Consider the following 14,100-nt stretch of genomic DNA (forward strand, 5'->3'; position numbering starts at 1 on the left):
AACTTCATAAATGGTGCCAAGCAAGGGAGGAATTCATTAAATGCAGCTTGTGCATGGGAAGGCCTGCTACCGTATTTGAGAGCAGAGGAGGATTGCTCACTGGACAATACCCTCCAAATTCACCAGGTTCAAGGGGGACATAAAAATGCAATTGCCGCAATATATCATAGATCATGATATGCCGTGACCAATTCAAATCCTTAGGACATGAGTAAATAGCTGAGTAACCACGTCTTCTGTATATGTCTACACAATACAGCAGGCGTATATTCTAACAAGATTCATCACACATATAACCTGTGAGCATTAATGGGACCAGGCAAGAAGGTGGAGGGAATTTAAAGGTTGTTTGGATACCTTTAGTTTTGTTGAGGTGAATAATTGTACTGACATGGCACAAAATGTGAAGTTAACGCCAATACTACTATATAATACTTAAATTGTGTTTAAAAAAAGATGTAGGGATATGGAAGTGTACACTAACCCTGCTTTCTATAGGTGAACCAAATAATAGGGTCTTGGACAGTGGGTTTAAACTCTTGAAGTTACAATAGTGGACAAACTTTTTCTTATTTTCTACTTAGCAAGCTCTAGTAGTAGGTCTGCAAACTTGTTGGTTTTGACCAATACCACGTTGCTGTGAATGTTCTGAAAGATGGCTTTGAGGGCTAGTTGAAAGTGAAGATGCTCAGAGTAATGGATGTGACCAGAGAATCTGAACTGTCATAGGGTTGAAATGCACCCCTCAGTAAAAAAAGATGCATACATGGTGATGATCACCTGCTAAATGGGTTTTGCAAAGGGCCTGCCCTGTAGCAAATTTTTGCTGTTCCACCCCTGCAGAGAGCAATCAGTACTGGCCTTTACCAACAATAATTCTGGAAGATGACCCTGTACCTGTGCTTTTGGCCATTGTGTCAAGAAGTACTGCTGGACCGAACACATGTATAATTTAGCATGCTGGACTACAGCTATGTAAGAAGTTATCATTCCGAAAAGAGACAAGCCTCTTCTGACTGTAAGAGGTCGATCTGGCTGAAAAAGAAGCAGAAGCTGCTGGAAAGCTAGCACTCATTGATGAATGGAGTAAGACTTTACAGTGACTGTATTTGGAACTGACACCAAACTGAAGTTGTAGAGACTGCAAGTGGGACTTGGTGGCGTTTATTGTAAATTACAACAGATGAAAGGAGATGGCAGTGTGAGCACGTGCTAAGAAGGGCTCTTTGCTGGTACTCTTGATCAGCCAATCATCCAGATAGGGGAAAACCTGCGTGCCTCCCCTCCAAAGGTGAGCAGCTACAAGGACTAGATATTTTATAAACATCCTTAGGGCTGTGGTGACCTAAAAGGGCAATACCTTGAACAGGCAGTGTTGACCACATACCAAGGAACCAAGTTAATGCCAATGAGCTGGATGGGTGGTGGAAGTAGGCATTCTTCAGATCAAGGGAGGTCATGAAGTTGCCTTGCAGCAGCTGTGGGATAACATCCTGAAGACTGGTCATATGGAAATGTTCTGAATAGGATGAGGATTGGTCTCAAGGAACAGTCCTTTTTGGGAATTAGAAAATACAAGAAGAACACCCCTATGCGTTGGTAATGTAAGGGCATTGGGCTCTTTGTCCTTCTTGGTAACAGTGCTTGTATTTCTTCTAGTAGAAGCAGAGTGTGTTCGACGCTTAGGGTTTGCAAATGGGGTGGAACGTTTGGTGGAGTTGAGGAGTCCTAAAGAGTAACTTGACGTATTATGACTATAATCCAGCGATCTGAAGTGATCTCATTCCAAAGTGGCAGAAACCATGTAGTCTGTCATTAACAGGTGTGGTGTGATCGGGGGTTAGGCATGTCAAGTCACTGTTTTGTGGCAGAGGCTCCCTTAGTAAGAGCCTCTGCTGGGGTTGCCCCTGTATAAAACACATGAGTATCCCCTACCAGCCTGACAGTGGTATGACTGCTGCTGGCGTTATGATTGGGGCTGGTTGAAGAAGTAGGCTTTGTTTTACCTCTGTATTGTTGCCCCTGAAAGGAGACTCCTGTGGATGGCATCTGGAGAGCATCCGTACGTTTAGCGATGTCAATATCATTCTTCATTTTCCCAAACATCGGCCCACTTGTGGAGCACGGAGGTGCCTATGAGCAGGTGCTGCAATTCTGGCATGAAACTAAAGATACAGAGATAGGAATGTCTATCCAGGATAACTGAGGTGTTAACCTCTCCGGCTTCTGTATCCACTGCGTTGAGGGCACACCTTCATGTGACATCAGAAATCATCTTCCCTTCGGACACAATTTCCTCCCCTCTTTCTAAATTGTTCTGGAAGATACTGTAGCAGGCTCTTCCTCTCCTCCCATTGGGCCCTGTCATAGAGAGGAGAGGACATCCACTGACTTGGCAATCTGCCTGTGGTTAGTGGCTACCACTGCAAGCCTTATCCCAGCAGCATCTATCCTTTTGCTCTTCTCCTTTGGGGGGAAGAGCATCTCCTGCGGCTTGCATAGAGGCAGTTTAGGAGCAGTGTACACTACCAATGAGTCTGGAGAGACATGATTCCTCATTTAGTTGGGGTCCGAGAGAGAAGGCTTATACTTTTTATCTCTACCCTGGGTTATGTAAATACAAGGAGCAAGAAGCTCGTAAGTGAAAATAACAGATTTTTTTTTGTTGTGTCACATAAATGTTATATATGTTTGTGTCCTGTGTTGTGTACACATTTTATTAAGAGACCCTGACTATGGTCTGTTTCTATGTGCACTATCAGGGTGAACCTTTTTCCTCCCAGCATGCACACTATAATTTGGTTTAGCATAAGATTAGATGTTAACATTCTAATTTGATTCATTTATGTTTTCTTATTTAGGTTGGTTTTTAACCTTGAAGATATACTACATACCTATATGAATGCCTTTGGGTACGATTAAGATTATTTTTCACATTGATGGCCCAAACGACGAGTAGATTAGGATTTCAGTCCTGATGAAATGTCATGACCAGTTTTGACTTCAAACAGGCAAGAAACATGTCGACCTTCTTTTTATTCACTAACCTTTGAGCCAGTTTGGGCCATTATATCCATTTCTAGCCAATACACTATTACATAGATAACAAGGGCACCTGGATATTAAAAAGATTAGGATGCCCCTTAGTTATTTTTAACCTCACATTACACCAGTCTACTCACTAAGTCACACTGTACATTTCACCTCACTCTTCACACTAGCAAAATACAGGAGATCTCCGGCAAAGAGCTCAACAGTGGGGCCCGCTGTGCCCAACGAGGAGCTGCTTGATGATGAAGCATAACATCCTTTGGGCGTGTGGGGGCTCTTGCTCCTAAGCAATCAGATCCTCCAATCTGATGCCTCAGGTTTTTTCCGATCGAATATCTTTTGCTCATTGAAACAAGCTCTAAGTCTAACAAACCCTGGAGGGAGTACAGCATCATACTCTCAAGGATTGTCCTTTGGCTGAGGATAAAAGGGTGCCTCAGTTATCAAGAGAGGTGTAACTACTGGGACTAAGTGTGTTGGAGCAAGAAAGTGTGAAGCAGGTGATGTTGGAACCACATCACGGGATGTGGTGGGGAAGCAGGTACATGAGAAGGACAAGTAGAGGTTGCATCTCCAAAACACTTGGGTGGTGGTGGAGCATTTGAAGGAGAATCTGGGTTGGACTCCTTGAAAGCAAACCTCCCTTTCTTTGCGACAGGTTCTGAGGCCTTAGGGTTCTTGGCATAGATCTTCCCCACGTGTGGGTGGACATAGACTCAACGCCATTTCTTGTACTCTCTCGAGGATTGGACTCAGAGTCCTCAGAAACTACAGCAGAGAATGGTGTTGGGGCTAAAGGTACTTGGAAGTGGCCTTTGCACTGGTTAAAGGGTTGAGACCTTTTTCGATTCTGAATGGGGTGTGGCCCCTGATGAGTCTTTCTGCTTAAATGGCTGTTTGGATTTGTTGGAGACAAAGGGGTAATGGAGATAGAGGCCTTTCTTCAAGTCCCTCTTCAGATTCAAGGCCTTTCCTCAGTACCGACCGGAGCCAGAAGGTTAAGTAGGCACTGGAGGTGGCAAAGTCTACTGTGACCTTGAGCCCAATCCCCAGGCTGGAGGTGTTATTCCTCAGTGTGTGTTTGTTTGACTGTCGATGTTCATCCATACTCACGACCTTGGAGTGGATTTTGTTCACATCCCCATGGAAGAAGTGGCAGGACCCTCTTCCTTTTTGGTTTCTCTGGCTCACAGTCAGTCAAGGTGAGACTATTTATGGGCTGGGGTAGTGTGCAGGCAGTCCCTGAGACTCATTATCCTCCAGTTTCTCTTCCTCTGGGTTGAGGTCAGTTTTGCCGAAGATATTGGGTGTGGTGTTGACCAATTGGTGCTGCATGGTGAGGTGTGATTGGTGTGGATCTCTTCGCCGCCTCAAAGGCTTTTTGCAGCAAAAAACAAACAAAGGGTGCACTCTGTGTCCTTGTAGGTTGGAGAAAGGCACAAGCTATAGACCTTGTGGGTGTCAGGCCAGAGATATTTCGAGTCACTCTGGGGGGCACTTTTTAAAGGGCGTACAGTCATAGTTCTCTTAGGTCTCATTCTCAAAAACTGATGGGAGGACAAGAGTGAGCCTCAACAGCTGGGGGAAATCGGTATTTGATGTCCTGGTTATGTTTTCAATTTTTCGTTAAGAACACCGATGAAAAGCTTCTCTCAGTGACGGGGTTCGAAGTCCCTACAGAAGAATCACAAAGCACATGTATTAAAGGCCTTTTCCGTATGCATACAAACCCAGTGGAGGAAAAAATAATGGAGTGAGTGCCCATATGCATTTCATACCAAGGGAGGAGTTACAGTATTGGGTTTGACTCAAAAGGACTTCTTCAATTAAAACCAACCTGCAAAGTCCCACCCCTACATTAGATTGCAGGAGTATGCAGAGCATTTGTATCTTCAACCACACAAGCTACACACACTTACTTTTAACATGACCAGTTGCCAGTACTGGCTTTGCAAAAATGGCATCTTTTTAAGGCATGTGACATTGCAAAGCCTATAGCAAATACTTGCACAAGGGGGGGCGAGGAGTGGTATCCAGAAGTAAATGGAGCAAGGGGATGTTTGGAACAATGGGGGGAGGGCAGGAGTGGTGGGTGGAAAAATATTTTCGAGATGATTAAGGAGATATCTTGCACAGTCGGAAAGGCAAAACAAGGAAAAATGTGTGAGAAGAGAAGGATAATAGTATAATAGTCATGTGCTCCCATGGATTGATTAGGCAAATGAGTCAAGTTGCACAGAGAACAATATTCCACTCACATCATCTATGTAAGGATACAACACATCCTAACAAAAAGAAAGTTAAGAGATCTATGTGCCAGGACCAGAACAAACAGAATGGGGAAGAAAGCAGCACATCCAAAGCAGAACATTAAAATAGACAAGAGAGCCAAAAGTGCACATCAAAAATACTGAATACAATCCTTTCCTGCAAGACATCAAAACCTGTTTGTAGGGAGACTAAATCACCATTAACCTACAGAAAACCTTGTCTATAAATATATATTCAATAATACATAACCATATCAAGTTATCCTGCCAGGGGTCAGAGGTAACAACATGCAGTAGATTATGTTAATTCACGAAAAAACAGCAACCCTAGAAAATTCCTCAAGCTGGGCACCCAATTTAATAGATACTTTTCATCTCTAGATTACTCATCTGTGGAAGAGACCGACCAACACTGCATAAACTAATTTTGAAGATGCAACTATATTAGAAATCAAAAAAAGAAGACCCTCATCCTCTGAGCTACAAAAACAGAGCTAATAAAGATCAGCAAAAGCATGAAACAAATATTAAATGATGACCCAACAGATTTAAAGAAAAGTCAGCAGTGGCCACTCAGGCTCTTTAAGAGTGAGCAAGCACATGTCCATTTTCACCTATGTGACACATCATTGCAAACATCAGTGCAGGCCAAAATTCATCTCAAGAACGTCTGTTTTAAATGTGTCAGAGCATTGCGGGACCTGCTATGGAACAATACATGGCCAATTTATTACTTAACTGGGAGTGGGTGGAAACTGTCCTATTAACTTGGTTTACAAATTACTGGGATTTCTTTACACAATTCATTGGGCCTCTCCCGTATCAGAATGAACCTTTGCAATGTAGATTAACGTTCCGCTTGTGAACCATTTGCTGATCTGTGATAAAGAACCTGTCATTGCCTTTTTGGATCAGTAACGACATTTGAGAACCTGGAGGTGCTAAGGTGCCATGAGACTATTGATGTGGCACACCTTTGGCTCAGCCTTCTCTTACTTCAACACGAGTCGTACCACAAGGTGACTCTTCTGCAAAAATCTATAACACACCAGTAAAATGCAAAAAAAACAAAAACAGATCACGCCTAATTGATTAATACTGCCTTCCCTTCCATCACATTTGCTGCTAAAAAAATAGGCACAACCGATTCCCCTAAATAAATACTGCTGTATGCTATAACATAGTGCAGTTTGGAATGGATAACATTATTACTCAAGTCCAAGAATGCACTCAAAACAATCAGTCTCCCACAAAAACTGGTGATGATGCTCATCAGCTACAAACATCAAAGAGGCACATAAGCTGTGGTTAATTACTACCCTTTAGCTAGAGATGCATCCATGAAGAGTAGATGCTTTTCAATACAGACCAATGCTCACCAAACAAAACTATAGCCCCTCTTCTACAAACATCTATCCATAGACCTTAGAAACTGCATCTGGAATTATTGACATCCTTCGAGCCCTCTGCTGGGGTAAAAAAAATATTAAACAAAAAATACTAGAGTACCATCCAGAAAACCCATCAAAAGCTATGTGAAAAGGTGCATGAACCCAACAAAATAATTACACCATTTGTGAGAACTTGGAAAAAGGAAGAACATTAATGCTAAAGTATTTCATAAAGAACTCTTAACTTATCAGCCTTAAATACATCAAGATAATTCTTTTTTTACTAAAATACACTCCTGACGATGACCAAATAATCACAAGGGATTAAAATGCTGTAGATACGCATGGCAGACAAAACTTGTTACAGATTGTCTCCACCCAGTGAGCTATGAAAACTGAATATACACAATCACTGACTGTCTATTTTGGCTACTTTGCCAGATTAGTTTTATACACACTTTCTTTTATGTATAATTTTCACTTGTTGAGAGCACGAGCACTCTGTTCAGAAGCAGTAAAATGTTAAAGTAACAGCAATGTCTGTGGATATCCCTTTAATCTTCCTTTAACAGATGCAGAATGAATTCTAAAAGCATGCACTGAATGTGTATCAAATGTTGACTTCTTTGTTATCTTCCCAGATGAAATCTTTGCTCAAGTATCATCAAAAATGTAGACTGCATCATCTGGATTGGGCGGTAGAACTACAGTAGTGATGAAGCAAGGATGCTTTCTGCAGAGATGAAGCAAGTATGTTTTCTGTTGGAAAGCAGATTCTTAAACTATGGTGGAGAGGTGACTCAGTCTTCAAACTGTGGATGAGAGTCCAAAGATCAAAATAAACAGAAAACTGTTTTCTTAGAGGAAAATAGATTTCTGTCAAGAATCCAAAGCTTACATGTGGCAGTTTGGAAGAAGCACAAATACCTTCCTTGGAAAACATTGTCTGGGATATTTTAACATTGCTGTTGAACCAACATTACAGTTAAGTTACAATTCTCAAATCGTTTCAGAGATGAAGATAAAAATGACAAAGCAAAGAAGCAAATCAGTGTACGGATACACAATGTTGCCTTTTAAAGCATAGTTTCACAAATGTAGCAGTGACATAAAATGGCCACATCGTCACAACTTGCATCAAACGTTTGACAATTTATTCCATGATGGTCCAAACGTTCACAAATATGCAGAGAATTTTCCTTGTGCACTAAGCCACTTGTCCAAGAGGTAAAAACAAAATATTTTCCTCAGTGTTAATCACAGCCAATATTCTAGTCTTGCTAGTTTCACTATAGGCAGACACCCATTCACTGGCTCTCATACCTTTCACACTTTGCACCAGCCACGAAGGTAACTGATGGGGGCAGTGTTTTACACGGTTACCCTCTGGTAAGCGGCTGAATAGCTTAAATTAATCATAGCTGAGTTACCTAAACAAATCATACTGAAAGTCCTTCACAACCTTCTACTTCCTTTCTCAATAGAAGGACCGCATTTATGTGACTTACAGTTCAATCTCTCGCACAACCTCATTCTCACGCTTGGCAAGACTGCAGCTGAAAGCCTTCATTAAAATTGCCTGCCCCTGCCCCCTAGCACTGCCTAGTTACATGAAAGTCTGTGCTGTGCATGAGCAGGTTACCTTGCATGAAGAAATGTAATTTGTTTAAATTGAAAAAGAGTTACATTACATGTTTTTGCAGGGGAGTGAGCTCTATATTTTCCCAGAAGTAAAACATTGCCCCACGTTAATTGCATTTGCCCCTCAACATGTTCTTTAAATCAGTTATTCTTGGGTTACTACAACTCAACCTGAAAGTTCTTTACACACCTTAATTGTGTATTTTTCTTTTTTTTTTTTAAGCCAACTTCTAGGAATCTGTGACTTTTCAAATAGAGGGAGTAAGATGATAGGATTTTTGTTCCTCGATGCTAGTGGTAAAAGTCTTGCTAAGACTCTCAAGTAGTATCTGAATTCTAGAGAGACTGCAAAGTTTGTGCGCACTTGTGACTGACTTATAGATAAGATGACTACATTGATAATTTAAGGAAATGGCTGTCAGGTGGCTGGGGAAATGCCCAGCGGTCAGAAACATCAATTCGGGTCCGTAACAAGAAAAAGTGACAGATTCATTTCCTACACTATTACATCTTTATGGTAATCCAAAATCTATATATGTGTTATAATAATTGCCATGTATGTGTTGCAGAGGTGCAGCTCCTGCTTGTAGTCCTGTGTTTAGTGAGGTAGTTGACTTGATGGAAAAGATGTTAAACCAATAGCCACAACATACCCTGTGATTAACAAGGTCTCAGATTTCACTTATCTGAATGTGAATTAACTACAGGTGTTTGATCAAACCTTGAGTAAGTAATCTTGGAACAGGAATGTAGTCACACTGTGTGTACCATCATCTGAAAGCACACAGATGGCTGATAGTTTTAAATCACTGGTTCACATCTTTAGTTTAACACCTTTAAACAAGTTTCTTCATTCTGACTAGTACAGAAACACTAGCTTGCACCACACAATGCAGGGAAGTTAATATTGTTTCAACTCATAATGCAGCAACTCTTGAAATGTGAACGGAGAATATGTTTGCCACTGGCCAATGAAGCAGGTACTAGGCATTAGCATGAATTGTGAGCAGCTGACCAATAGTATTCTGTCGAAATCCACAGAGGTGCTAGCTCTGCTTAGGATGCTTTTTCAAAAGCTAGATGGGCTGCTCTTAAATAATGAACTCAAAGTGTGGAGATCCTTTCAAATGGAAATTCATCATTTCTACAATATTCTGCAAGATCCCTCCCGTATTTAACTTTTCTTCAAATTTAACACATTTATTATGAACCTATGTGTCACAGTTTTGATTCTACAGTACTGCAGTGCCTCCTTGAATTAGAAGGGAATATGTAAAAAAATGTGACAACCCCCTGGTTCGATCACAAAGCAAATTATAAATAACACCCTTTAGGTTTAGTTTACTGGTAAAGTAAATAAATATGCTTATTCTATAAAGTGGAAATGGCAAGCTAAAACAAAGAACTTTACTTGTCAATTCTTCCATATGATCCTGGCTTAGCTTTAGAAGCTCTCTGGTTGTTTTAAGTTCCTCTTCCAGCTGGATGGCTTCTCTGGACTTCTGATCAAACTGAATATGAGTAACGTTTCCTTCCTTCTTGAGCTCCTAGAACAAAAGTTACCTTGGTTATTGCAGCTAAATAAGTATAGAGGATTATCAAAGCAATTCTATCAGCTATTCAGGTAAATTACATTGCAGGACACCGCAAACATCAAGGAGGTTTTTTATAAGAGATATAAAGTGGTAGAAGAAGCACAAGATTTGCAATGGATCATCAACATACAACATTAAATCTGAGGTGATTGTATCAAGCAAAGACAAAACCAATCGGGATGCAGGATAGATGATTACAAGTCTTCAATGATCAGCGGTGAAGACAGGAAATACAATATTTAATAGTTAAGTGGGATAGACTAAGTATAAATAGGTTGTAATTCCTGTATGAGATGTCTCAAATTATTAAAGAAGTGTAATGCTGGATTTTTAATGTCTTTTTCTACAAATGCGATCCTTAGACTACGCAAAGCGTTGTTCATTATGCGTATTTGACCTACGAATTTCTAAGAAAAGTTTTTGTGATTAGACATATTTAATGAACTGTGTTTTGTGTTTCCTTTTGGGATCGACTTATGTATACATACATAACAGTATATATATATTTTTTTGTATTCGTTGTTAGATCTCCATTTAACGCAAAGGAAATATCGAAGTACTTGGTTTTGTATATCAATGTGTTACTCTGTTGTGTCTTGATGAAGGTGGAAGTTAAATCAGGAAGTTCCACTGAAACATACGTCAACGTCTTTTACACAGCCTACAGCTGTAAGCCACATAAGGAGGAAAATACCCAACTTTACTCCTTAATATTTGGACTTTGTGTATAGAGCTGAAGGTTTGGTTTTTAACTAAGGACTACATTTCTGGGTTGGATTTATTCTACAGTGGTGGGGGCTGAATTTATTTTGTTGCATTTTATTTTTGCGTTGTCTTTTTCTTTCTCTTTTACAATATATAAAAATGATGTATCTATGAATGAATTTATAGAAAATAGATTGTTGCATTGATGAATTAATGATCTTGAAGATGAATTGTATGGTTGGGCTCGGAAGAGTTGATTTTTTTTGCTTTGATGACAAGTAGGTAGTCTTTTGCCCTTTAATTCCCACTATCTACTGTTTGTGGTTAGACTGTATGGCTCTTTGTAGCCGAGGTTCAGTTGTTATTTGTTTCAGCCCTTTAAGCATGGAGACATTAGAAACATCCGGATTTACTGAAGATGGTTATGAAAAACGTATACTACCCGACCTGATACACAAGGACCAGAAAGGTTTTATTGCACGCCATAGCACCTCATTAAATATTAGACAGCCATACCAGGTTTTGGAGGAAGCTAGAGATGCCTACCATGCCACAGGCTGTCTCTCCCTTGACCTACAGCAGGCATTTGACACCTTAGGATGGGACTATATGTTTGCCACCCTCACTAGATTTGGCATTCCATTGACACATTCAACAGATGAAACTCCTACAAACTAACCCCAGAGCAAGGGCAAGTACCAGCCCTCATGTGTCATCCAGTTAGTCTACCTCCCATGGTACTAGACAGGGGTGCCCACTTTTTCTTCATCTCTCTGTGCTAGAGATGGCTCAAAGTATTAGACAGGTGGCAGCTAATTGATGTATTTTTGCAATGTCAACATGCTGTATCACTGTACAGAGATGACATGACCATATTCGTACAAGACCTTACTATGGAACTCATGCCCCTAACCTCCCAGCTTGTGTTATTTATGGACCTCTCTGGCGTACGTGTAAACTGCACCAAATCCCACACCTTTTCCTTCCAAGATTGCCCGTTGAGAGACGCTATGCCATTAGGGCCCTTCTTCCCCCCCCATCTTACCCCACCCCCACACAATACCAACAGCCAGACAAACATTTAGCTACCTTGGGATACAGATCTACAGGACTACTGAGGATCTGCTGGATGGGAATCTCAAAGCCATTGCATACTTCCGCTTGCAGGTACGTTCTGGGTCACACTGCTCATCTCAGTGGCGGTCTGGTTAGCATTCTCAAAAATGGTAAAGCTATCCTGTCTTTCATACTTTTTTGTAAATCGGCCTGTAGTAATTCCAGTGATCCGTTTCAAACAACTTAATACTTTACTTATTGATCTGATGACCTGGCAGCCATAGAGTGAACCTGGCCAAATTATAGCTGCCTCCGACGGAGGGGGGGGGGGGGGGGATGCTAGGCGTCCCGAACTTCTGGGTTTATTGTTATGCAGGCCTACTGCAATGGCTGTCTTACTGACTTACAGGGCTCCACTTGGCCGAGAGACTTAACTCCACATAAGCTACGAACCGGCAAATTGTACACCCTGTTGCTAACAAGAGCAGCGCCTCTCCCCCCACCACCGACTGCCACTGCTCTTTAGTAATGCAGTCACTTATTGGAAGCAGGCCCTGAAATACACAGCAACCCCAAACCCATATGCATCCAATATATCTTTGAGGGGATTGCCGACACTGCTGGGTATGCTCACAGCTGCTTGACTGGAACCCTGGGAATCAGCAGGTATATCAACGCTGGGGAACATGTTTCTTGACTTAGAGTTTGCAACAGACCACGACCTTACCCAAACCCTGGGCATGCCAAATTCCCTCTTAGTCACTCATGCTAATGTTACTCACTACATTCGTAAGCACGGAGCAACGGGGCGGAAGCAGTAACACACTTCTTCACACGAGCACTATACAAGATGGACACTGGCTTTACAAAGGCTTGTGCGCACACTTATACATTTCCCTAAGCCGTGCCCACGAGCAACTAGTTGTTGCGAGGAGGTCCTGCATTCGGGTACAGCCAAAGGACAGACCTTACGCAGGGACTAATACTGTGGACTCAGAAAGCAATATATAGTTAGGGAATGGGACAACCTTCTACCCCAGCAGACCACTGGGTCCATAACGAATAGGCAGGACTACTTACTCAGTGAGACAGCGACTCCTCACGGGGCCACCTGCCTTCCCATGCCCCCCTAACACCACATCACAGTTCGCCCAACTGCATCACACAGAAGATTAGTTGGGGTTTATGTTTGGTTGTTTTCTTTTCCCTTTTTTCACCTTGTCCTACTTTTCAGATACATGAAAGATTTACATATTCTGGATGCACTAGCCATGTGTATGTTAAAATAGGATTTTTTAATATGTCTATGTACCAATGCCCTATGTTCTTCTATGCACCAAATACTGGGATGACGCAATCTGTACCACCAGCAAGCTGAAATACCCACTGTGAATGCCACTTGCTGATTTGTATTGTCTCTTTATATTGTTTTCTTTTTCTCTTTGAAAAATCAATACAATGTGTTTAAAACAAAAAAACAGAGAGCAAAAGTTAATTTAGGATTTGCCTGACACTTACCCTGACTAGGATTGTAGTTGCTGCTTGAATAAGGTTAACACCCCAGTCAACCAACAACCCACTTTCTAACACCTAATCACTATGGATGATTTTAAGAGGTACGGCAGGTGCAGAAGGCTGATAACCATGCTCACTGTGCACCCTTGCTGAGCTAATGATAAGGCAAGCTGCAGGCTTTGATAGGGTCTACTGACTTCTCTGCACACTACTTTACAAACCTGCTCTATACACCGTTTTGGTGGAGCGTCCTTGGGCACATAAGATGACTTCTACCTCTTCAGGAGGTAAAGAAAATGAATTCAAACTAGCACACTCAATCTCCAAGTATGATGGTGGGGTGTCTGAGGGTTGGGGTGCAGAACCTGCCCTTGGTATTGCAAGAGGAGGTCTACCCTTTGAGGGAGATGAAGAAATGGACATATGGAGAGTATCATGCCCACATATCACACTTCGTGTCCGGTCTAAAACTATAAGGATGATCTGGTCCGGCCGAGGCAAATCTTTATCAAGACTTGAAGAATAAAGTGTATGAGAGGAAACTCGCAGTGAAATGGAAAGTAGCATCCTGCAGTGGATATTGAAGGATACAATTTCAGGCATTGAGCATCCTCTCAAGGGTCAAAGAGGTCAACCGGAGGATTTCCCCATACATTGAAGATGTACTGGACTACCTCCAGGATTAGGCACCACTTGTGATCGGTAACATCACGCTGATTGACAATGGTTGCACGCACACTGAGTGCATCAGCTACATAGCTGACTATCAGCTAGATCGCAGTCCTGAGAACAGGACCAGAACTGTAGAACTGCTGAGCAGGCAAGACGCAACCATATTCCATCGATATGATGATGTACCTCACTGCAGTGGTGATG

The 14,100-nt window shown here is 41.7% G+C and overlaps 1 protein-coding gene across 2 annotated transcripts in view; it reads right to left on the reverse strand.

Annotated features, from left to right (window-relative positions):
- Nucleotides 1–14,100, reverse strand: part of CENPF (centromere protein F) — a 364,724-nt gene that overhangs the window by 210,762 nt on the left and 139,862 nt on the right. For both annotated transcript variants that reach the window (XM_069233898.1, XM_069233897.1), the window contains exon 11: nucleotides 9,765–9,900. In XM_069233898.1, coding sequence (XP_069089999.1) covers nucleotides 9,765–9,900 — 136 coding nt within the window. The remainder of the gene's footprint in view (nucleotides 1–9,764; nucleotides 9,901–14,100) is intronic.

The sequence above is a fragment of the Pleurodeles waltl genome, chromosome 5 (genome assembly GCF_031143425.1).
Source record: "Pleurodeles waltl isolate 20211129_DDA chromosome 5, aPleWal1.hap1.20221129, whole genome shotgun sequence".
In the NCBI taxonomy this organism is placed as follows: domain Eukaryota; kingdom Metazoa; phylum Chordata; class Amphibia; order Caudata; family Salamandridae; genus Pleurodeles; species Pleurodeles waltl.